Source organism: Brachyistius frenatus, unplaced genomic scaffold (genome assembly GCF_029030835.1).
Source record: "Brachyistius frenatus isolate BFR_SWC_R1_liver_20210118 unplaced genomic scaffold, ASM2903083v1 Contig_286, whole genome shotgun sequence".
In the NCBI taxonomy this organism is placed as follows: domain Eukaryota; kingdom Metazoa; phylum Chordata; class Actinopteri; family Embiotocidae; genus Brachyistius; species Brachyistius frenatus.
Window position 1 is genome coordinate 289,407 of NW_027210885.1, and position 23,678 is coordinate 313,084.

The window sequence follows — 23,678 nt, forward strand, 5'->3', positions numbered from 1 at the left end:
TAAGAAGCTGTTTCTGGGATTTGGGATATGACGGTGAATCCCAGAGGGTCACTCCAACACCTATGAGCACAAGGGGGGGGGGGCTTTCCAATCTGTGCACCATACAATACCCTCTGTCCTCAGAGTCCTGATTCAGATAAGGAAAAACTCCCTAAAACACCAAAAGTAAAAGAAAGAACGTGCACATACGCGGTGGGTTGATACAACCCTCTGCTCTCCACGTCCGCCTGCTGAAAAGTCCTACGCCAAGTTGCTTCCAATGAAAGTTGGAGTATTTATTATTTCTATAAAAGTTTGTGGTTTATTCTCGCCGAGGTGTACGTCACATTTAAGATACCGGTGGCCTTATAAGATATTAATACAGTATGTTAACTAACTCTTATCGATTTTTAAATTTGATATGATTTAATGGCAAATAACAACTCATTTAGTATCCTAGAAATGATATAGATGTGCTTTCCTCATTCTCACACACACACACACACATAAAAACACACTTTTACTCTGTACATACCTATATCGCCTATCGTGGCCATATCACAGACTCTGATGATGAATCTCTCTATAAATTTATATTTTTTGTGAATTTTTTTTTTTTTTTTCCAATTTAGACCAAATTATATCATCAAAGATTTAAAGGTAGGAAACAACGCTAAAAAAAAAAAAAAAAAGGTCAGTGTATGTGTGTGTGTGTGTGTGTGTGTCCTCTCGCGGTTCAGGTCTCGTGTCCTCTCGCGGCCGCCGTAGACATTCCTCCACTGTCAGTGTGCGGTGACGGACAAACATCGCTGCGCGCCCCGATCCGGCTCCGACGCGTCGAACCATGGAAGAGATCAACAACATCGAAGTGGTTCCGTGCACAGAGTCCGACTACCTGAAGCCGTTCAGGGTGCACTACAACCAGGTGAGCGATCTCCGGGTCGGTGAGAGGCTGCTGGACCTCCTCCTCCTCCTCCTCCTCCTCCCTTCTCCTCCTCCACCCTCCTCCGTCCACCCCCATTCATTTTGCAGCTATAAGCGTGCTAGCATAACATGAAGGTCTGAGCTGACCTTAAACAGGGACGCTGACAGCAACAATTGGCGTTGCTTTAAAAAAAACAACAACAAAAAAACAAACAACAACAACAAAACAAACAACCCCGCGACAGGAAACCTGACGTCAGCTTTCACAACCCGGTGGTTCAACAGCTGCTTCTTGTGTTTCACGTGAACCTGAGACTGCTCAGCTAACAGGGAGCTAAGAGGCTAACATGCTGGCCTGCTGCAGAGGTTGTTTTTTTTGTTTGTTTGTTGTTGTTGTTGTTGTTGTTGTTGTTGAGCATCACGTTAACGTAAAGCACACGCTTTAACATGAGCGTCAGGAGGTGTTTAGACGCCGTGGCAGCAGAGGAGGTTGTGTTCTCCAGTGTGAACTGTGAAGACAGGTGAGACTTGTTGATCTCTGCTGACAAGACTTCTTCTTTCATTTTTCATTTTTTTAATTTTTAATTTTTTTACACTTCAGGTTCAAACTGACACTGACACTTCAAACTGGTGCAAGACACCGAACCCCGGGTTGCCGCCTGTTGCAATGTTATTTATCATCTATATTTCTTTTGTTTATAGACTGTAACCTTGGTTTTTTTTTTTTTTTTCCATTTTGTCATTGGTGAACTCCCTTGGTTGCCAGATCTTTGTTTGGTCTTGCGTCAATATTACACTAATGAAAGTGAGAGAGGGTGGTTTGCATATTTTTTTTTTTTTTTTTACTAAACTTTGCATATATTTTTTTTTTTTTTGCATATCATCCCTTCAGAGCCGAACGCATTGTTTCCCCGAGTCAGGAACTTCATAATGTCCAGATTTAAACGGTTTTTCTTAAAACACCGAGTGAGGGAATCGTCCGACGTGTGCGCGTGTTGTCGATATTCATTGTTCCTTTGAGACGGTTTTATTCAGGGCTGTGGACTGACCGCACGAAGAGGACTGAATATCGACCGCGATGCGACAGCTTCCCAAATATGGTTCCTTTGTCAATTGTCGTCATAAAATTCACCACGTCTGCTGCGACTTCCACTAGTTTCGCGCGACGGCAAATCTCACGCGATTTAAATATGAGTCCAGCGTGTTTCATAGAGTTTGGTCGAGATCTGATATCAGTATCACGCAGACGTGTTGCAAGTGGAGTGTATGTGTTCTCCGTTATAGATATATATATATTTATATATATATAGTTTGTATGTATGTTGACGTATATGTTCCTGGGATGTTTACATTTTTTCACACTATATATATATATATACTTGCAACACGTCTGCGTGATACTGATATTATATATATATCATTCATCCCTGATTGGAAATCATTGACGACATATGAAACAAATCAACCATAAGAGTGACGAATATCAAGCGAACATCTCCTCACCTACACGGCTGCAGCACTTCTTGTTTAGCGTCTGTCGTCCTGTCGGCCTTATATTTAGCCATCCCAGGACATAGGTGTCCTGTAGAGGGCTTGTGGGTGCAGCTATAGTCACCATCCATCCATCCATCCATCCATCCATCCATCCATCCATCCATCCACTCCTTCGTCTATTCATTTTTAGCTTCTTTATCCAGCTCATTCTGTGACTGAAATCTCCTCATGTATGTAAGAAGTTCAGTCTCATGTTATTTAAGTCACTGTTTTGCAGAAAAACACCAGCGGAAATGGAAAAGTATTGACTCTTCACCCCTAAAGCATCTCCCCGAATTCACTTTTTTTGTTTTGTTTTGTATTTGTTTTGTAGGTATGGAGTGATTTAAAAAAAAAAAATATATATATAAATATATATATCTGTATATCTATATATCTATATCTATATATATAGTAGTCTGGTCCTCCCACGAAAAAAGAAAGTGAAGTGTGATGAGCCGTGTGTCCTGATGGTCTCCAGCAGAACTGAGGACTGCTTCCTTCCCCAAACATAGGCTGCCGTCCAGGACCAGATTTATTTTTAGGTTTCAAAATATTTGTGCTGTTTTTTTTCTTGTTTTTTTTTCCCTCTGTGCCTGAGCTAATGAGACGACGTCCGTCGTGCAAAAACGTGGACGGTGACATCGGTGTTCAATCTCCCTCTTAAAACTCAACGCGCTGCTGCATTTGCTTATTGTAGTTGCTTCATCACGAGACGTTATCTAACCTCGTCTTGCTGATGACGGCCCGTCTTACGTCTTGAGCACATTTTTTTTTTTTTTTTTTTTTTTTTGTGCTGGAAAACAAATGAGCCCCTCGACGTTGGAGGAGGGGTGGGGGTGGGGTGGGGGTGGGGAGGACGGGTGGAGAGCGGTGGGGGTGATGGTGACGAATAAAGAAGCCGCGTGTCCCGGCGGGAAGGTGCTCTCTCTTTTGTGGTGCTGCTTTTCAGTGCTGTCGGGGAAACTCAAGCACCGTGGCACTCGTGTCGAGGGGAGCTCGCCCAGGAGTTCGTCCCATTTGGGGGTTCACACCTGTGACAGCGGGGAGGGGGAGGATGGGGGGGTGGGAGGATGGGGAGGAGGAGAAGGGGGGGGGTAAGCTTGTCAAGAGAATGGCGGAACGGCTAAAGACCAGCAGATGGACAACAAAAGAGACGATGGTGGACACTCTCTCTCTCTCTGTCTGTCCTGTCCTGTCCTGTCCTCCCTTTCATCCTCGTCATCTCTCCTCTGCAGGGCTGTTCAGGGACTCCCCCCCCACCCTCCCCCCACCCACACACACAAAGGCTTTTTCAATCACGCTGAGGGTACCATCTCTTCACACGTTCCTTTTAAAAAAAATAATAAAAAATAAAAAAAAATATTATTATTATTATTAGTTTGATTTTTTTAATGCTCATCTGTACATCTGCAGCTCGGCCGCCGGTCACCCACTAAACTCCGCCCGCAGAAACCCCCCCGGCTCGCGAGAGGGCAGACAGTGTCCCGCGCGAGAGGCTTTCTGCGTCATCGGTGTTTATTGGTGTTTTGTCCCGTGCCCGTCGCCTCCCTCCACGAAGCAGGTGATTGTCCCTCGTTGACTCCGGGAAGCCCCTCTTATCTCCGTTGCCTCGCGCCGACGTTGAATCACAAGTTGATACTTAAAACGGGATAATTACCTTCCATTTATTCATTGTAATGATTTGAATTATTCATCCCTGAATTATTTACCTTGTATAGCTTTCAGCCAGTGCCTCCCTCCCCATCCCCATCCCCCCCCACCCCCAACCTCTCTCCACCCTCCACCCTCCACCTGTACTCCTTCAGTGACTGTGAGATCTATTATGATCTTGAAGTGCACATTTTCTCACGAGTGGCTGTTTTATCGGCCTGAGCTTGAATCACGCAGCAGCTCGACGGCGACGAGCATGAATATATGTATGAATGTTTCTGTAGGTGGAGCGAAGAAGGTGCTTTTACTGAGTGATAATTCACTTTGATTATTTATGAACTTTCGGTTCATTTTTACGGAAGTGTTTTTTGCGTGAATTAAATGATACGAAGCAAATTGTGGGTTTGAAAAAAAGGTGAGAAAGTAGTAAATTGAAGTTTGATTTTCTGTAATTGAAAACAGCGGAAGAGAGTTCGTTGCATCGAACATAAATGGAATGATTTCAAAGAAGTTTGGTTATTGAGGGATTCGAATGCGAGTGATTTGATTTCGCAGGAGGCCGAAGAAGAAAAGCCAATATGGGGAGACATGTAATCTCTCTTGATAAATCTCATCAGTATCTCTCAACTGGAAACTTTTCAGAGAGTCTTTGTGACATCCTGATAAATAAGGAATTACAGTAGACCACGACATCATTTACGAAGACCGGTATTAAAGTTCTAACAGCAAACTACCAGAGGCCAAAATCACATTTCCAGATTGCTTTTTTTTTTGTGTGTGTGTGACCAACAACACCAAAAACCCAAAGATATTCAATTTACACCTGCTTAAAACAAAGAAAAGTCGAAAACATTTCCATTTTAAGGGCCTTCGGGTCGGCCAGCTGCTTTGGTTCAGATTGAAACGTCGTAGCAACTATTGGACCGATTGTCATCTTTTGTGTTTGACTGAAATATGTCAACATTTTCTCATTCACGGTCCCCAGAGGATGAATCCTAATGACTTCAAGGACTCCCCGACTTCTCTTGTAGCGCCATCTTCAGGTCAAACATTCAGATTTCGGCAATATTTAGATTTATGACCGGATACTTGCAGACCTAATGACAATCCCGGCAGCCCTCGGTGGCTCTCTCTGTTTATTGCTCCTGGTAAACATCACGGTGTTTAGCACGAGTGTTTTAATATTTACCCAGAAGGACAGATTCCCAGCGACGGCTGCGCGTCTGTAGATGTTCGGTCCTACGTCTAGATAAACAACTAAACGATTAATTGAAGTGTTTTTTGAAGCTATCTGTAATTTGTTGATTTGAATCTGGAGTGGCGCTAACATGTAAACTGGCCCGGTTTTGATTCGACGCTTTCTGTGGATTTCACCAGAGGACACAGTCACTCGATGTTGTACTTGAAGAGTGTGTCCCTGACAATGGACCCACTCGCCGGGCTCTTTCAACCCTGCACATACGGCTTTTTTTTTTTGTGTTTTTTTTTGTTTTGTTCAACTACTGGTGTTCAGTGAGTTTAGACAGGTGCAGATGCTTTTGTCATTGTCACTTTGAAAACGCTGTTGACCATTAGTTCACTGCTTGTAATGTGTGTGTGATAGCCCTGCAGCCTTTGTTGAGAGAGACTAAAGCTAAAACCCAGGAGAGAAAAAAACAACAAAAAAAACTGGAGAGCCCATGTTGAGATTCAAAGAGTGCTATTGTATTTGAGGATGGTAGTTGATTTTTTTTTTTTTTTCTCTTCCTGCTGCAGCTGCCAGCTTTATGGTGTAGTCAGCACGGGTGTGTGTGTGTGTGTGTGTGTGTGTGTGTGTGTGTGTGTGTGTGTGTGTGTGTGTGTGTGTGTGTGTGTGTGTGTGTGTGTGTGTGTGTGTGTGTGTGTGTGTGTGTGATGGTTATTAGACTTTAAGCACCTAAAAGATCAAGACCATACATCCCTCCCTACAATAGCCATTCACACAGGGGCCTGTCATTTCTGATGCCCAAAGCCAGAGGGACCACATTAATTTCAAGGTCCTGTGTAGCCCTGCTTCTGCTTCTGCTTCCCTTCCTCTCTCTCTCTCTCTCTCTCTCTCTCTCTCTCTCTCTCTCTCTCTCTCTCTCTCTCTCTCTCTCTCTCTCTCTCTCTCTCTCTCTCTCTGTCTGTCTCTCTCTCTCTCTCTCTCTCTCTCTCCCCATGGGCTAATCTCTCTGTCGTAATCCATGTCAGCCATGATTCTCCATCTCCCCTGGGCCATTCAAGCTGTCCCCGCCCCCCCTCTCTCAGCAAGTGGCCCGAGTAATGAGGGGAACCCCACCATCTGTGAGCGGTGACAGGATACTAGAGAGGATGTGTGTGTGTGTGTGTGTGTGTGTGTGCGTGCGTGTGTGTGACACATTCATATGCCGAGCAGTTTCACCTCTTTACAGTATGCTTTCTGGAAAGAAGAAGAGGAAGAGTGGCGTCTTTGTAGTGGTAATCATTATCAAATTAATGGGGGTATTTTAATATTAAAATTGTGGGCCGTAATCAGGACGGTTGCCGGTCTCCGTCTTTGTCTCTTAAGTACCGCTAAGAACATTAAGACAGCGTCTCTTTAATCCCGCAACTTTGTGTTGGAAAGACGTGGTTTCGACTCCCTCCTTCGATTCGCTCCTGATGAGTCTTCTCTTTTGTCTTTTCTGAAAAAGACTTTCTTAGAAGTTATTTTCATCGTCAGTGTTTCGTAACTTCCAGCATCTGTTTGTCACCAGAAACCTCTCGTTCTATTTCGGGGCTCCAGACCAACTTTTTTTTTATATGTACATATATATATATATATATATATATATATATATATATATATAGTTTTTGCACTGGTTTTCCAAAGGGCCAGTTCAGACCAAAGATTCACCCGTCTGCAGCATCGCGAAAGCCGGCAGTTTTGCACCAAAGCGACTAGATGAGACGGCGCAGCGTCTCCACGACGACGACTCTTTTCATGTCCGGTTGAACTGCTGGATTTTATTTGTTGCACGAGAGACGGCAAAAACGTAAACAACAACAACAACAACAACAACAACAAAAAACCGAACGAGAGGGTGGAGAATTTTCTTCAGGAAACCTGGAGGCAGAAGATCTCCCCAATCTTTGCTCTGAGCTCGGCTTAAGCTCATTCAGTTGCACCCGAAATGTTTCAAAGTTGTGGTTTCGAAGCTCGCTCGGCGAAATGTTCCCACTCCAAAAGCGAGGAACTCCGCTTCGCCCGTCGGAGCGACTCCAACAAACTCCTTCCAATCGAGGCCGCTGCGTGGGTTCGGGAGAAGACGGCTTGCCGTCGCACGCGTCATTTACTCTTGTAAATGCTCTGCGGTTTACCCGCGAGGTTCAGTGACAGGAAAAATGCCGCCTCGTGCGTTATTCACTCGGCACTCTTTACAAAGCAGCAAAGCCACGAGAAGCGTCTCCCCCACCTCGATGACATGATCTATCGCGCCCGCGGACGGGGATCGCTTTCACCGAGGAACAGTGAAAGGGGCGCGGCCGGCGTGGCCTCGCGGAGGAGTGACGGCGTGTCCGACGCGCTTCTGTTGACCTTTTTTTTTTTTTAAACGGGTTTTGGCGAAAGTGATCGCGGCGGCGGCGCTTCGCTGGCATTGAGGACTCGGGACCGGTGGCACTTCTCCGCTTCTTCAATTTGGGATCGTGGGCTTCATAACGTTGCACATTACTGAACGCAATGCGGTTTCACTTGGCGTGTCGAGAAAGAAAAGCAACAACGTGGTACGTTTTGCTTTTTAACTTGATGAATTATATCCAATTTCAATGCTTCAACGGTCATTTTTTTCCCCCCCCCGCCCGTCTTACCGTCTGATAGTGACCGTTTCATGCCCGTTCCGTCTGCAACTAACGCTTATTTTCATTATGGATCAATCTGCCGATTATTTCCTTGATTAACCGGTTTATGTCTATTTATGTAATCGCTCAGAACATTGTGAGAGATGTCTTTTTTTTTTTTATCATTCACCACGATTTTAGGAGCTGTTTTTCCAAATTGCTTCTTTTGTTTGGCCGACAATCCCAAAACTCCACAATTATTCAGAGTGCTGTCACGTATGACAAAGGCAAGCAACACATTTTCACACTGGAGAACCAGTGAATGTTGGTATTTTTTTTTTTATATTTTTTTTAACTTGGAGACGAGCACCATCATGAAATTTGAATTTATGAATTGAATTGATAAATTTGCCGCGGTCCAACCGAATCGAGTGCAACCTCAGCTCCTGTAAATCTGACCCCGGCCCGTCGCGTCGTCTCCTGCAGCAGGTGAAGAAATGTCTTCACACAAATGTTTCATTCTCCCATTTCACAACACGACGGGACGGGTTAATGCCGCGTGAAGGGTTTTATGCTCACGTGACCGCGACCCGTTTGGTCGTTTAACCGTTTAGCGGAGTGACTTTGAGGAGTTCGCGTCAGCCGAGACGGCCTTTCTCTCGTTTTCTGAACTTAAAATGTACAACAGAAACTGTTGAAAGTGGAAATGAGAGTCGTTTTGTGGTCGTCGCAGCTTTCGTCGACACGTCGAGCTAAACATCCCAGTCGATGTTGAAGACGTCCCCCGAAGAAACCTTTGTAAACACGATCGACTCCGTGAATGTACATAGTTAAATATGATATTCGTTTCAACTGGCGGTTTAATAAATCATTGATTTATACGGAGAGCTGTTTGCCTGCAGTTTATAGGTCTGTCTTTAAATGGAGACGAGGTGAACACAGGACAAAGGGCCATAAATACTACAGTTTAAAGATCGAGTGTAGTCCTCCAACAGCTGCTGGTCTCGGCTCCTAAAATCTGAGGGTTTACTTTCACCGTTTAAAATACTGTAAATATAATACCTCTGAGTTTTAGCAGAAAGAAAAGGAAAAAAAAAAAAGCAGAAATCTAACAGCCCACTCTGCTAAACTGTTGAGAGTCATTTCCATTGCTGTCATTAGAAACAATCGCCATGCAAAATAACAAGTTGCGCCTTAAACTCGTGCGTTAAAAGAAAATAAACCTCAGTTAAATGAGTGCGTAACGGGTTTATTTCCCTTTTGATAGAAATCTTCAAATTTCACACGGCAGCTTTAAGTGCGTCTTTGGCTCGAGTCTTCTCTCTGCAGCAGCCTTTTGCTCTCCGATTCAATCAGTGCAATTAACTTGCCATTTCACCTCCTCGCCTTTCTTGGGTGGTGCTGAAACTGCACCGAGGCACGCGTGCACGCACGCACGCACACACGCACACACACACACACACACACACACACACACACACACACACACACAGACGCGCACACACCAGATCTATTGTGGCTTGAAATAAGGCTGTTCTAGTAAATCTGTCGTCCCTGCTTCTCTAAGAGCCCGTGGGTGGAGAGGAGGTGTAGCCTAAATTTGAATCAAGGGCATGTTTCCTCAGGCATAGAAAATGTAGGACAACTTTACCATATTTATACAGCATGTAATGCGCAGAGAGTGAATATACTTTATGCAAAGTTAACGTGGTTAATTCACGTACGGGTTTTGTCCGCGATTGTTACACAAATCGGATATTTTAAAAGATTGGGTTTTTTTTTTTTTTAATTGTGCGTTAGATCATTTCGCCCTCTTGACTTGCAAACACAGTCTGAGGCGCTCGGCTCCGGTCCCGCTGGTTCCTACGAGGGGAAATCTTTTTTGAGTATGGCTTGCAATAAATATACCATTTTCTTTCAACGGCTGAATGTCTTCTCCAAACAGACGAAGGCCGCAGCTCGTAGCCATCGCTGCTCAAACAAGAGGAAATGGTGGATTTGTTCGTTTCGCCTGCCAGACTGATGCTCTAAAGTTCCTCTCCTCGCATTGACCAAAACCCCTAAAAAAAAACAAAAAACAACAACCTCCTCTCTGTTCATCAAAATTACATTTTAAAGAATTTTTTTTTTTCTTTCCCCCCCTTGAAAGTGAAAACCCTCTAATGGCCCCGCAGCGGCTTAGATGTTAGCTTTCATTCGGTATGCACAGATCTATGAACGCCTCCTCCGTCTCCACCCACCGCCCGCTTTGCACTTGCACAGATCCGAAGTGGGAATTCTCAGCAACAAACGTTGCTTTTGTCCCTCGTTATATTCCTTCTAACAACACACGGGCGCGTTAACGACCTTGAAAATTCGATTCGCGCCAAAGAGGGGGAGGGGGGAGGAGGAGGAGGAGGAGGGTCCCTGCTGTGTCGTGACGCGCGCATTTGGTTGGTAAATATCTGTAAATAATCAACCAACGCGTCTTCCCATAAACGGGAGGATTGTGACTGTTGGTTTGTGTCAACTTTGGACTCGCGGCTTTTGTTGTCGATTTAGGGAGAGTTGGACTCGCACAAAAATACCGTCGGGTCAGCAGCTCGATCTGGATGTGGATCCTCATACTGACATACTGGCCTGGTGGATTTATGTCTTCGTTGAAATGCATCTTTAAAAAGTCAGATGATTCAAAGAAACAATGCATGAAGGTTTTTCTGTGCGCTTCAAGCAAAAATGTTCATATTAACCACGAGCAAACAATCGTCGTTTTTCCTCTAATTGGCACATCCGGCACGGCGCGTTAAAAGGCGTTACTTACTGCTGAATTGGCCATTTCCGCCTTGAAAAACGGATCTCCTGACCTCTGCAGTGACCAGAGTTGAAATAAGAGTCACACTGAGCATGTTCACGTGAAAATATGCTGAAATAAAAAGCCGCAGGAGTTACGTCCTGCCAGTCTATTAAATCCAAGCTGCAGGCACTTCATTCATTTAATTTGACTTGCTAATACGTCACACACTAAATTAATATAACTCAAAATAAACCAGACTATCGGCATGTTTACTTCGTTGTTGTCCCGTCATGCTTGCTGCGGGACGACGAGCCAACAAGGAGACTGTGTGTGTGTGTGTGTGTGTGTGTGTGTGTGTGTGTGCGTGCGTGTGTGTGTCAATACAGCCAGATATTTAAGTCCTCTTGACGGCCACAGTGTTTTGTGGTTGGCTCTTTCGTGCAGGTCACACACCACCTCGGCAGGTTCGATTGTAATTCCGCTGCTGGAAATTTACCGAAGGAGTGTTGAGATTCAACATCCTGTTGATGTGACCACAACACTTGCAACAACTTCTGCCACTTAAGTTGCATAACTAGAAGACGTGTTTCAGGGTTTAGTCATCGGGAATCTCTCTCTGCAACTGCACGGAAAGTAAAGGCAGGAATGCTTTAAAAACTGAGCCCATGAAATCCTTTTTTTTTTTTTTTGTTAGCTCCTAACTTTATATTCAGAAACGAAAAAAACAAACAAACAAAAAAGAATAAATACCTGGTATGACCCTTTAAAACAAAGCAAATTCTCACTTGCACCCATTTTTTTCCATGGTATTTTTGTGCACCTGCAGGTTTGTTTTCTTGGGTGTGGTTTGATGAGCCCGGGCAACCATCACTTACGAGGCAGTTGTTGCATTTACAGCAATAAATAAATCACAGCTAATTGGGCGTCTTGTCATGCGGATCACTCACAATAAAACGAGCGAGGCGTTATGACGCACTGAGTGCACTTTTGTTGCACAACCAAAATGTTTCAGAAACTCAACGGTGTTGCTTTTATTATGTTTACTTATGCTGTTTGTTTTTGTGTTGTTTCTTCACAGAATGGCACAAAGAAATCCTGGGACTTCATGCGAACCCATGACAGGTAAAAAAAACAACAACAACAACAATGTCCTCTCAGCCTTTGCAGCCGGCACGCAGCTTCACGATTGGTCGTTTGCCTTTTGAAAAAGCTCTGCACGCTCTTGTCTGAAGACATTTCGCAATCTGAGGAGCTTGTCCCTAAATGATCCGAATCCCATGTGGCTCCCAGAGATCAGCAGAGGAGGATGAATCTGCTGATCTGAGTGGTTTTGTGCTAATCGGGACTCGTATCATCTGCGTAGCTCTAAATCTGGAGATTTTTTTTTTTTCATTCAACATGTCTTTTCTATCAACAACTGTTGATGGACGTGACACGCGACAAAAAAAAAAAAATAAAAAAAAAATAAATGCTCTGTGAAATATTTAAATATGATAATACTGTGTGAGGTTTTGCTTGTTTATGCGTGTGCCGTCTCACCTGTAATGATTATTAGAAAGAAAAAAAAAACCCTCTCTGGTATTTCATATACCTTTTTATTATCTGGCGTCTCTTTTAGATGCCTTTGTATTCGGAGGATGTTCAACCCAAAACAGACCTTGTTACTCCACATGTAAAAATGGCTATAAATGTCCGAGCTTCACGGTGGGGGGGGGGGGGGGGGGGGCTATATAAGAGAAATATCACACACTCGTGTCAAAGCCCCAGTTCCTACTCTCAGCGTACCGTAATGCCCCCGAGGTACGTCTCTGGTCCTTTCAGCCCTCTTTTCCTCCACTCGTGACCCCACACAGAGTTCCTCGTGAAAAATAGTACCACTGAGAGAGACGCAGTAAAACCTCCAACCTGTATTTCCTGCGGAAGATCACCCAACGTGCAGCTCGTTCTCACGTGGGCGTTATCCCCCCCCGACACACACACACACACACACACACACACACACACACGCGCACGCACCTTCAGCGCGCACTGACAGCATCCAGGGTTTTGCATGTTTGTGCAAGGGTGCATAACATTTTCTTCTCGCCAGGATTCATGTTTTTTTTGTGGTTTTTTTGCGCTCGCTGCTCGTTACCTGTCGGAAGAGGCAGCTAAAGACGTGAAAGACAGATTTGATTGAAAGGTCGCAAGAGGTTATGGGCAATGTAGTATCAAATATTTCATTAGGAAAATGTCTTGAGAAGATTGATTTTGGCTTGTTTCTGAAAACCCGAGCGTCGATCAGTTTGCGAGATGCACAGTTTCATAAAAAGTCCGCCTTCACCGTGGTCTGTAATTATTCTGCGTTTTGGTCCATTTTTCTGGACAATTTAGTCAAATTTGTCATTTAACAGGACTAATCGGAGGTCAAATGACAATTCGCTTTCATGGTTTTTTTTTTTTTACGATGTCGCTGTCCGAGTGCCGTTCAGATAGTTACTGGCTATTCGGACACTTTTCAACCGTATATTTTCCAGCGCCCATCTTTCTTGTAGTTCTTCTCCTCAGCCATGTCCTTTAGCTTCTTCTAAATCAGACGTGTCCAAACTCTTTCCTACGAAGGGCCACGAATTCATCTGAATGGACAAAAATGTTATGTCGGAGTATCTTTGAATTCTTTGTGGATAAGACGTAGGCCGATGTCATTTAGTAGGGAAGCTCAACAGCATTGTGCTGTACACTGCTGAAAAACTCTTTAATATTATGATTAATATGATTACTTTATTATATACTTTACTATTTTAAAGCACTTATGTATCAGGAGGTACAAGTACGAGCTCAAATGCCGTGGTGGGCCAAAACAACGACGGTGTGGGCCAAAGTTGGCCCACTCGCCTCAAATTGGGCCGCTCTGTTCGAAAGGATCTCAAGATGTTCCCTCGCTATATATATCCACACACAGTCCACATGGTCTGGGTTCTGCTTCACGTTGGACATGCACGAAACACCTCGGTATGTCAAATGTCCTCCTTTAGCTTCTGACATACTGAAACAACTCACTTCCTGATGCGAGGAGGACAATCCGCCGAGGTTCTGACCCTCAACTCCAAAACGTCTCCAAATCCTCAGAGAGACAACATGCGTCATTAACCTCCACTTATCTGGATGCAGCTCTTACTCTAGTTTACACAAGTCGGGTCTGACGTGCAGTCTCCTGGCAGCCTGCATATCTGCACAGCAACTAAAACAGTCAGGAGCCTTTTTTTTTTTTTTTTTTATTATTATTATTTTTTTTTAAACTACAAAACCACATGTAGACTGAAACGGTACGCTCGCATCACTGTTGTTCTCACACCGACGCGTTTATGGAAGTGTTTGCTGACTGGTGCTTGTTTATTACAGAAAGTGTGTTTTAATGAGTGAGAGTTGTTGCAGACGTATAGCGATGACCAAGGGCAACAGAAAGGGGGAAGTCATTAGCAGGGCTGTGCCGTATTTTAAAGTTCAGAAATATCGGTATGATTGTAAATTTTTTTTATCATGGTAATGGCTGTATTTTGACATAATGACGTCATATCATTACCTTATCACATATGTACATGTTTTAGGCACAGCAACAACAAGCATGGCTGAAAGCAGCTCTACGGTGGAGGAGGTCGTTTTTTTAAAAAAAGAGTCCTGTGATTACAAAAGATCAGATTTAAGTCATTTCATAGTCATAAATGTGTTCTTTAAATGAATGCTAAAATTAAATGTCAGTATTTTGTCATACTGTTTTGAATATTGGAGAAATACCTTGAAATTTCATAATAATATTTCAGGGCAGTGTTACTCATTATGTCATTAGTAGTCTAAGTATGGTGAGCTCTTGCTGTTTCCCTGCTCAGGTTTCAGCTCCTTTGAGGTTGATTTTGTCTTAGCATGAGTTTGGAATTCATTTAGATAAAAAAAAAAAAAAGGAGTTTAATTTCCCCCCAGAAGGCTCCACCAAGTTTTTAGGGAATTTGAAATATGATCTAATAAAAAAAGATGCATCCGTCCTAAATTAAGTGCTCTGGAAGGTTTTTTTTTTTTTTGGTATGTTAATAAGGAACGTCTTTCTCCAGTCAATTTAAGAAAGATTTTGATATGATTTTTTTTTTAATAAGATTTTATATGTATCATAATTTGCTTGTAATTATGGGCTATAAGTAGAATAAACAACCAGAAATCCCTCCGGAAATTAGCCAATAAACAAGTAAAAACAAGGACAATAACAAAGTAAAGATGGTAAATTAAGGCGGTGAGATTTTGGTTGTGTCCAAAGTCATTGCCTCAGTTCTGGCATCAGAAGATGGATTACATAGCACTTAACCCAGTTTCCTTCTTGTGGGACTCGTGCCCGGCGATAATATCTTGATACCCTAAGCTTTCTACCAGTAGTCACCTCAGTCCGGCTCCTCGTGTGTCTGCCGTAACCCAGTTTTCCCGCTGTTCAGCCAGAAGCCCCGCAGAGAAAGCTTAACGGTGCATGAAAAGTCCTTTTAGCCCGCTTCTTGGTTTACCCGTTAGAGGTGTTTTTTTTTTCCAGCAGGAAGTAGTAGAACAGCCGTAATGATGTGTAACAGCACTACGAAACCCAGACCTGCCCCCGAGGGACCGGTTCTGTGCCTCGGGCCTGTGTGTCCCACTTTAAGTCTCGATCCTCCACATTATCTTATCCATACTTCTGCTGCACAGCGCTAATATTACCCTGCAACACTCGTTTTCTAATGCCTTTTTAATGTAGGTTTTTATAAAAGGCTCTGATGTTTGACTGTTCCTTCAGGAATATCAACACAATCTGTGGACAATAGTAAAGACAAAAACACTCTCACGAAGGAGTAAGAAGTGAAGCTCTATCAGGGGAATGAGCAAGTAAAAACGGAGCACTGCGTCCTTTCTGTCAAGGAGGCGAGAGCGAAAAAAAGAAAAAAAAAAAGAGTGATGGAGAAGGGAAGTGAATGGCCGAGCAGCAGCGTTTCTATAGCCGGCTGGACCCAGATATGAGAACCTTAAAGTGGATCAGAGGCTTTTTAATCAGCAGCAGAGACGCAGTGAGAAGTTGTTGGCAGCACCGCCGATCAGCAGTACCTCCTCAAGTATTGACATTTTCTTTGCCCAAATGTGTAAATTAATCCTGACGAAAAACTGTGATTTATAACTCTGACTGATCTGATTGGAAACCCGACGGTACTACACCGATAGCCTTAACCTGACTGCACCAAAAGGCCTGTCAATCAAACAGACACGCCCCCCCCCCCCTCCAAAGGACGGCTTTTTGAAGCGTATTTTCTAACTAATGACGGGGTTATGTTCAGATGGACCGCCAGAAAACTAATGAGAAGGAGCGACTTTTACTAGCAAAACCAAAATAACTCGTGGAGAAACTTTATTGGCTGAGAATTTCATGAGAGAAGTTGAATGGGAGTCTGTGGAGCCGGGAGCTTTTTTGGGGGCTGACCTCTAGTGGCACTCGGTGGTATTGCAGCTTAGAGCTCCTACGCATCGGCCTCATTTTTCAGACCCGGAAGCTACGTCCGCTTTTTTTGTACAGTCTACGGTCGCTAGCTGAGATCTCAGCATTTAACTTGTTGAAGACAATGTCATAACTGATGGCTAGAGCGACAAAAACACAACTCAAATTGCTGCAAACTTATCTGTATTTATCCCAGTAGGGAAGTAGTAAGTTCGACGTTAAATGAAACTGCGACATATTGAATGAGACCGACTGCAGACGGGAAACGATGACGGCAACGATAAATCTTTAACAGCCTTTGACCGTATTTGAAAATGAAAAAAAACCCAAAAACCTGGAAATCCAAAATGCAAACATACGATGAGTTAGTAGGAGGCCGGGAGCTGCAGCTGGACGCTGCAGCAGCCTCCTGGTTCCCTCCCACCCTGGGAAACTCAGGGCAGGGCTTCCTGCCGCCTCAGACGTATCCGCTTTCCCAACACAGACCCCGAGCCTCGAGTCTCCACGGGCAGCGACAGTCACACACACTCTCTCTCTCTCACACACACACACACACACACACACACACACACACACACACACACACTCCCAGCAGTGACCTACCTGTGTGTGTACAGTTCACCGGGTGCCAGCAGATCACTCTGACCTTCCTTTCTTTATCTCCACATCGTGCTGCAATGACGTGACCCCGCTTAGTTTAGAATATTTCACATTTTGTCCGGGGGGGGGGAGGGGTGTGTGTGTGTGTGTGTGTGTGTGGGGGGTGTTATCTCTCAGACAAAATGATACAGATGTGTGTCTATTTGGCTTATTGTCATCGTGGCATGCTGGTTACATGACAGCTGGTTACATGTTTACTTCGGAGCAGGATTTTCTTTGATATTTGGGGAGGAGAGGGGGGGGGGGGTGTCCCCGAGGCTGCTGATGATGAGGAACTACTTTTTGTGCCAATCGTGAATCATTTAAAAGCAGAAAATCACAAAAGACCTTGAGAGCAAATATCAGATGACATGCTTCCAATTATTGGTTTAAATGATGAAGAAACCTCAACTGCCTCGACCTTCCTCCTTTAAACACACAAGGAGTTTCCAAAGCCAACTTTCCAGCTGTGAAGCACCGACAAATTATTATTATTCAGCTGTTTTGGCTTCAGCTGGACAAAAGAAAAGAGGTGGTACAACCTCTAACTAAAAAGCAGATGGAGCGTTCACAAGTCTTTTGCTTGTCCAGGATCAGATTGTGTCAACAGTGGCGTGACACAATAACCAGGTCGAAATGACCACCAGCTCACGATGGTGCTGATTGCGCTGACTGATTTGGGTTTGGCGTGCGTGTCGCTCCACGAGAGGTTACAGTCGGCAGTTTTTAAGATAAGACAACATAAAGATGAGAAATAACGGTATATTAAAAAAGAAAAAACATTTTCATAAATGAAAAAAAAACAACACTTTTTGTGTGTTTGCTATTGTTAATAGGAAAAAAAAAATTGTTACAAGTAATATGAATTGACATGTAGCTTAATCTACTTCATAAGTGCTGGTTCGCTTCTTGTAAAACAAAAACTACATTTTTTTTTAGTTTTTGTTTTTGAGATTGTATTTTCAGATTCCCATCAGTGAGTCTTTGTGAAGCTATCAACCGGAGCTAAACGCTGGTTGCTCACCGGGCAATTCAATCCAATTTGATTGTAAAGAGCACCAAATCAACACCGGTTATTTCAAGGTGCTTAAGCACAGTAAAGTCCTCACTGAGGAAAGATACATGTTTTAATCCAGGAGCCATCAGCTGCTTCGTTCTTACAACCAGCGGTTCCATCAGGAGGAATTTATAAAAAAAAAAAAAAAACGATGGAGCCGTGACTGGCTGCTCTCCTGATGTTAAACTTTCACATATTCTCATATTATACCCTTTTGGCAGGGATTTTTTTTTTTTTTTTTTTAAATGTCTGATGGTGATATTCATTTCACGTCCCCTATTTTTCTTGTCTCATCCTCAGCGTATCGGTGCTGATCTTCAACACCACCTCGCACTGTTTCGTCCTCGTCAAGCAGTTCCGTCCAGGTACGTTTTTGTTGTTGTTTTTTTGTTGTTGTTTTTTTCCCCTTTTCCTCCGTTCACAAAGCATCAGACCGACAGCGACGCAACCCAGTTTATTCATTTTCCTCTTGTCACCGATCGAGATCTAGATTGTTATACATCCTGTGGGCACTTTCGCTGAAAAAACAGAACATTACAAAACCCTGTTTATTCAACTGGATCTGTGCAACAATGCAGACTCATAAATAGACCGCGAGAGGCCCCATTACAAAGCAGCCTAACCTCCTTTGTTAGGAGTCGCCGGGGACTGTTCACCACTGCAGTGCGCTAAATTCAAGGAAGTCTGGGCATTGATATATATTTTTTTCTCCTCCCTTCTCTTATTGCTGTTGTCGAAAAGAAAAAAAAAAAAAAAGTCCCTTATCAGGAAGAATTAAGAGTTTCTCCACAATCTAGAATTCAATTTAAAACATGGAGTTGATGTTTATTGCTATTAGACAATAAATGTTTAGAAATATACAGCTGTTCTTTTTAAATGTGTGAGAACAAAGAAAGTATTCACAAAAAGGTTATTACCACCATAAGCGCATTTCTGTCTTTTTCTTTTCCACCTCCAGCTGTATACATGTGCGAGTGGGAAAAGAACAAGAACCAGCCGCCTCAGTCCGCCGAAAAAGCCGAGGAGGGCGCCGCCGCCGCCGCCGCCGCCGAGTCTCAGGAGGGCCAGTCGGCCTCGGAGGGCGAGAGCTCCTCTCAGTGGCCCCCGGCCTTGTCGGGCGTCACCTACGAGCTCTGCGCCGGCCTGGTGGACAAACCGGACCTCTCCTTGGAGGAGATCGCCCGGCAGGAGGTGCTGGAGGAGTGTGGCTACGATGTGCCGGCTTCCAAGCTGAAGAGGATTACTTCTTACAGGTCAGCTGTTTGAAACATGGAGTCTACTGACCTCTTAAGTTGGAGTTTAAGGTTAGGGACATTTATTTAAAACTACCTGTCATCTCTTATCACAGAGAAGTCTCGGCACAATGGTTTTCCATAATCTTATATACATCTGCCTTCGTCACTCCCACCGGAGTTCTCGTCCCTGAACAATTATATTCCCTTTGTCCTATTTTGTATAATTTCCATTTATAATTTCTGAGCTGCGTTCACTCAGAAATAACCTACATATGCAGCTCTGGTTCTTTATTTCATACTAAGGTTTCAAATTAAATCTCAAGTACGATATGCTGTGAACCTGTTCGGCCTCAAACACTCAACTCTGTCAGCTGGAAAGCTTCGCAGACGGATCCCAAAAGTAGCCGAGCTAAAGGTCTGAAGAAGTCAGACCGGTCGTGCAACGTCGTCCACTTCTTCACTGTTCACCAGGGCGCGCACGCATCGTTCACCGCGGTTCTCAGGAAGTGGTCGCCGGGTCACGCCGAGGCTCAACGATACGCCCTGAAGTCGGTTTTATTGCGCTGTGTACGCACGTCGGGCCAAATAATAATGAAACTGTCCTCGGGTCAATCCAAGGTCAGGGGTAAAGCCCGTACACCCGTTCAGAGACATACCGGCTCAGAGATGATCACACCTCCAGTCGACAGTTGTCAATGAAAGGTCCTAAAACCCTCCGGAAACGAAAGTGCGCGTTAAACAAAGTATATCGGATTCCTTAAAGGTTCAGACTGGAAATCGTGTCATTCAGCCGTCTCTTAAAACGAGGAGGAGAGGCCGACTTCTCTCTGAGAATGACCCTCCCAGCTGTAACTGCACCAAACCCGAGGGCTCGTTGTGACGCGGGAGGAGAAGAAGAAGAAGAAGAAGAAGAACGCCCGGGGGGGTTCAACTGTTCGCCGCGCGTGGTGTGATACAGTCGAACCGTTTCTGGGAGGGAAAGTCTTTTGAAATCACGAACTAAAATAGCAGAGGATATGCAAGCGAGCGAACCGTCCATCTTCGTCAACGCGTGACAGCCGCTAAAAGAGCCGGCGGGCGAACGGTCCCGCGTCGCACGGCGGCAGCTGGACGGCTTTGACTGACGGCGCCGTCGGAGCTTTGCTTTTGATTTGACTCGGACACCTCCTCCGGCTCTGTTGGTGTCGTCTACGGCCGTTGTTATGTGCGGGCTGCTTCCACTGTGTCGACGGGTATCGTCTTAACCCTCATAGCACCTTATGAGGGTGTTTCTGACAGGAGCTCTCCGTGCAGCGAAGCGCTGCGCTAATAGCGGGCAGCACCGGGGCACGGCCGCCTGCAGCGGAGAAGGCACTTTTGGTTGAAAAGGTAAAAGGAGGTTGTTGGTTTTTTTTTTGTTTTTTTGTTTTAAATAGTTCTGTTTCTGTGCAGCATGTTGCTCGTTACCAGCAAGTAAATACGTGGCTTTACCAGCGCTCATATTTGGACCTTTTCTCGCTATAATATTGTCTCCTACCTCACGGTGAATTCAAAACATAGAAGTATCGGGGGAAAAAAATATTTATATTCCTGAAAAGTGGTGTTTATGCCAAGCGGCGGCCAGCAGTGACGTCACCCGTCGGTTTTGTGGACGGCCGCCATGAAGCGGATCTGACTCCGTCTGATTGGAAACCCGGCGATACTACGTCCCGCCCACCGACGGCCGCAAGCCTGTCGATCGGACAGGCACGGCGCCAAAAACAACCTTATTTTCTAATTATTGACGGTGTTTGTTTTCAGACGGGCCGCCGGAAAAAACCAATAAACTAGGAGCGACTTCAGCCGGCAAAACCGAGATATCTCGCGGGGAGATTTGATTGACTTGTTGAACGGGAGCCGGAGGCATTTTTTTTTTTGGAGCCGACCTCTAGTGGCACTCGGTGGTATTGCCGCACTTCTGCATCGGCCTCGTTCTTCAGACCCAGAAGCCTCGTCCACTTTTTATACCGAGTCAGAGGTTTTGTCACTTCGCGCCGAGGGTGTTGTATTCAAAGCTGTCTTTAAAGGAAAAGAATAGATTGTCGTTTGTTTTGTCTCGCCCCCCCCTTCCCTCCCCTCCCCTCCCTACAGGTCTGGTGTCGGCGTAACGGGCGCCAAGCAGACCATGTTTTACGCCGAGGTGTCCGACGACAACTGCGTGAGCGCGGGCGGAGGTGAGCCGAAGGAGGGAGAGCTTATCGAGGTGGTCAAAGTCCCGCTGCACGAGGCCATGACGTTTGCCTACAACGAGCGTATACCCAAAACCATGGGCGTCATTTTTAGCTTCATCTGGTTCCATAATAACATGTCTCCCAAGTACAAGATCTCCACCAACGTGTAACCAGTTTTAGCTATCCGCTCTTTTTACCATTTATTCCCAAATTAAATCAAACGCTGGCCCAGCACATCCACCCGCCCCCTCACGGCTCTTCATCCTGTATTGCCTTTTTGCTTATTGGTACATGATGAAGGGTGGACCCCTTGTCTTGTCGCCAACTGGCACGTTTAAGTTTTGTCCTGTTTTTTTTTTTTTTTTTTTTAACTTTTTTTTTTTATTTCTATACGGTCTTAATGTTTTTCCTAAAAAAAAACAAAATTTGCCATAGCTGGTTGTCACTGGCACTTTTTTTTTTTTTTTTTTCCCTCCTCTTCTTGATTATTTTGTTTTATATGCTAATCATTTCATTTAGTGTGCCATCTGTTATAAATGGTTGCATATCACAGATTTCATTTGCCTGCCCTTAATTAAAGAAATGCTCCACTGCTTTTGATGTAGATCGTGAACGTTACCTGATCAAAAAAAAAAAAAAAAAAAAAACATTTATCGTTCTTTAAATTTGTTTCAAACACCGACTATTCAAACCCTCTAATTTTCAGGGTTATTAGAATTTCAAATTTCTAACTTTTACAACAACTCGTAAAGTATTCATTAGGATTCAGACTTGTTTTTTTTTTTGTGTTTTTTTAAAGCTCTTGTATACGACTTGGCACTTAATACGACCATAATATCTTATCGTAATGTACGTCAATCAAGTTCAAAGGTGTTATTAAGGATATGGAAGGAGTGTTTTCCTTTTCACACAACGAACCGCGTCCTCTCCAGCTGTCCCGACGACAGACACGGGACGAATCCTGCTTGACGTGAACACGGCGTTAAGCCGCGATGCTCACCAGCAAGCGTACCTCTCCGCTGGAGTCACGTTCATTCAAACGTCTCCTCTCGCCCGACAAACCAACACTCGGCACGTCGACGTTTCTGCCCGACGGTTCAACAATTAAAGGCGAGGCGAGAAAAGCAAAACGGTGGAGCATTCCTTTAATCCATGATCCAGTGATGCAAAAACTAGTCAATTGTGGGGCCTTGTAATGATCGAGGTGTTCAGGCATGCCTCATTTCAGTTCTCCGATCCGCAGCCTTTAAGCAATACTTATCATACAGTCGTACCCGAGGCTAAACACTCACTCGGCGTCGCTGAACTCAACTCTCACTCCGTTTCAAATTCTTCATCAAACCGGTCGGCAAATTAATAAAAAAAAAAAAAAACTTAATTCGCTCCACAGAAAAAGAAAAAAAAAAAAAAAAAGTCGTACACCTACCTCTGCACCGAGGGCCTAATTTCTGTTTTCAGTGTGTCATTGTACTGAAGCACAATCCTGATTGGAAGCATACGATACTTAGTTAGTTGAAGACACCTAAATCCACTCTGACTGACGTCTTCGCGTTTAGTTAAGGATGCAAAAAGCCGTAAAAAGGGTTTCCGTTTGTTGCCCGAGCCCGTACACGCATCGGCGACTGACCTGACGTTCCTCACACGGGATGTTTTTAGAGTTGTTGAGCGATTGAGATTAAAAAAAACAACAACAACAACAACACAGAAAAAGGTTAAATCCTGTATTTATTTATTTTTTTTTTAATGATTTCTGAATCGTTCATTAAGTGCGGAGCATGTCGAGGTCACATTTTGATCACATAAATGAAGGTTTAAAAGGACTTAAACCGTTTCCCAGGTTGCTTTTCGATCACGGTTCATTCGCGAGGTCCCACGTAGAAAACAAAACAAAAAACAACAACAAAAAAAAACACCAAAAAAACAAACTTGAACGGTCATTAACACACAACTCTAAATCTCACAAAGTGATTCTCAACAGCAGTTCGCCAAAATCTCAGGTCCAAATATTCAAACTCTTGGTCACATTCGGGGTGGATCTCTGGATGTGACGATGACCAGCACGTTACTATATTATTACATTTCAAAATCACTCTCAGCTCGAGTAACTGGAGGCAACAAAGTTCTTACTATTCCTTCTGTATGTTGGTATTTTTCTTCATTCAAAAAGGGCTGGTACTTCATTTATTCTTTACTACGAGAAAAAGAAAAGAAACAACCCTTCCTCCTACATAGTTTTGTTTAAAAAAAAAAAAAAAAAACCAACAACAACCCAATATGCAAAAACTGAAGCAAAATCAATAGTTTTTAGGAAATAAAAGCTCACTTGCAACAGATCTCAGTATTTATACAACACTACGACAGCTGGGTAATAAAAAAAAAAGAGCTGCACTGACAGATGCTGCGATGTAACCGCTGATTTCAC

The 23,678-nt window shown here is 44.0% G+C and overlaps 1 protein-coding gene across 1 annotated transcript; it reads left to right on the top strand.

Moving 5' to 3' along the window:
* The first annotated feature begins 775 nt into the window (after window positions 1–775).
* On the top strand, window positions 776–21,808 carry nudt14 (nudix (nucleoside diphosphate linked moiety X)-type motif 14). Its single transcript, XM_069722351.1, has 5 exons — window positions 776–904; window positions 11,739–11,782; window positions 18,133–18,197; window positions 18,791–19,085; window positions 21,177–21,808. The coding sequence occupies exons 1-5, from the start codon at window positions 824–826 to the stop codon at window positions 21,424–21,426; spliced, it is 735 nt and encodes a 244-aa protein (XP_069578452.1). The 5' UTR covers window positions 776–823; the 3' UTR covers window positions 21,427–21,808.
* Window positions 21,809–23,678: the final 1,870 nt, after the last annotated feature.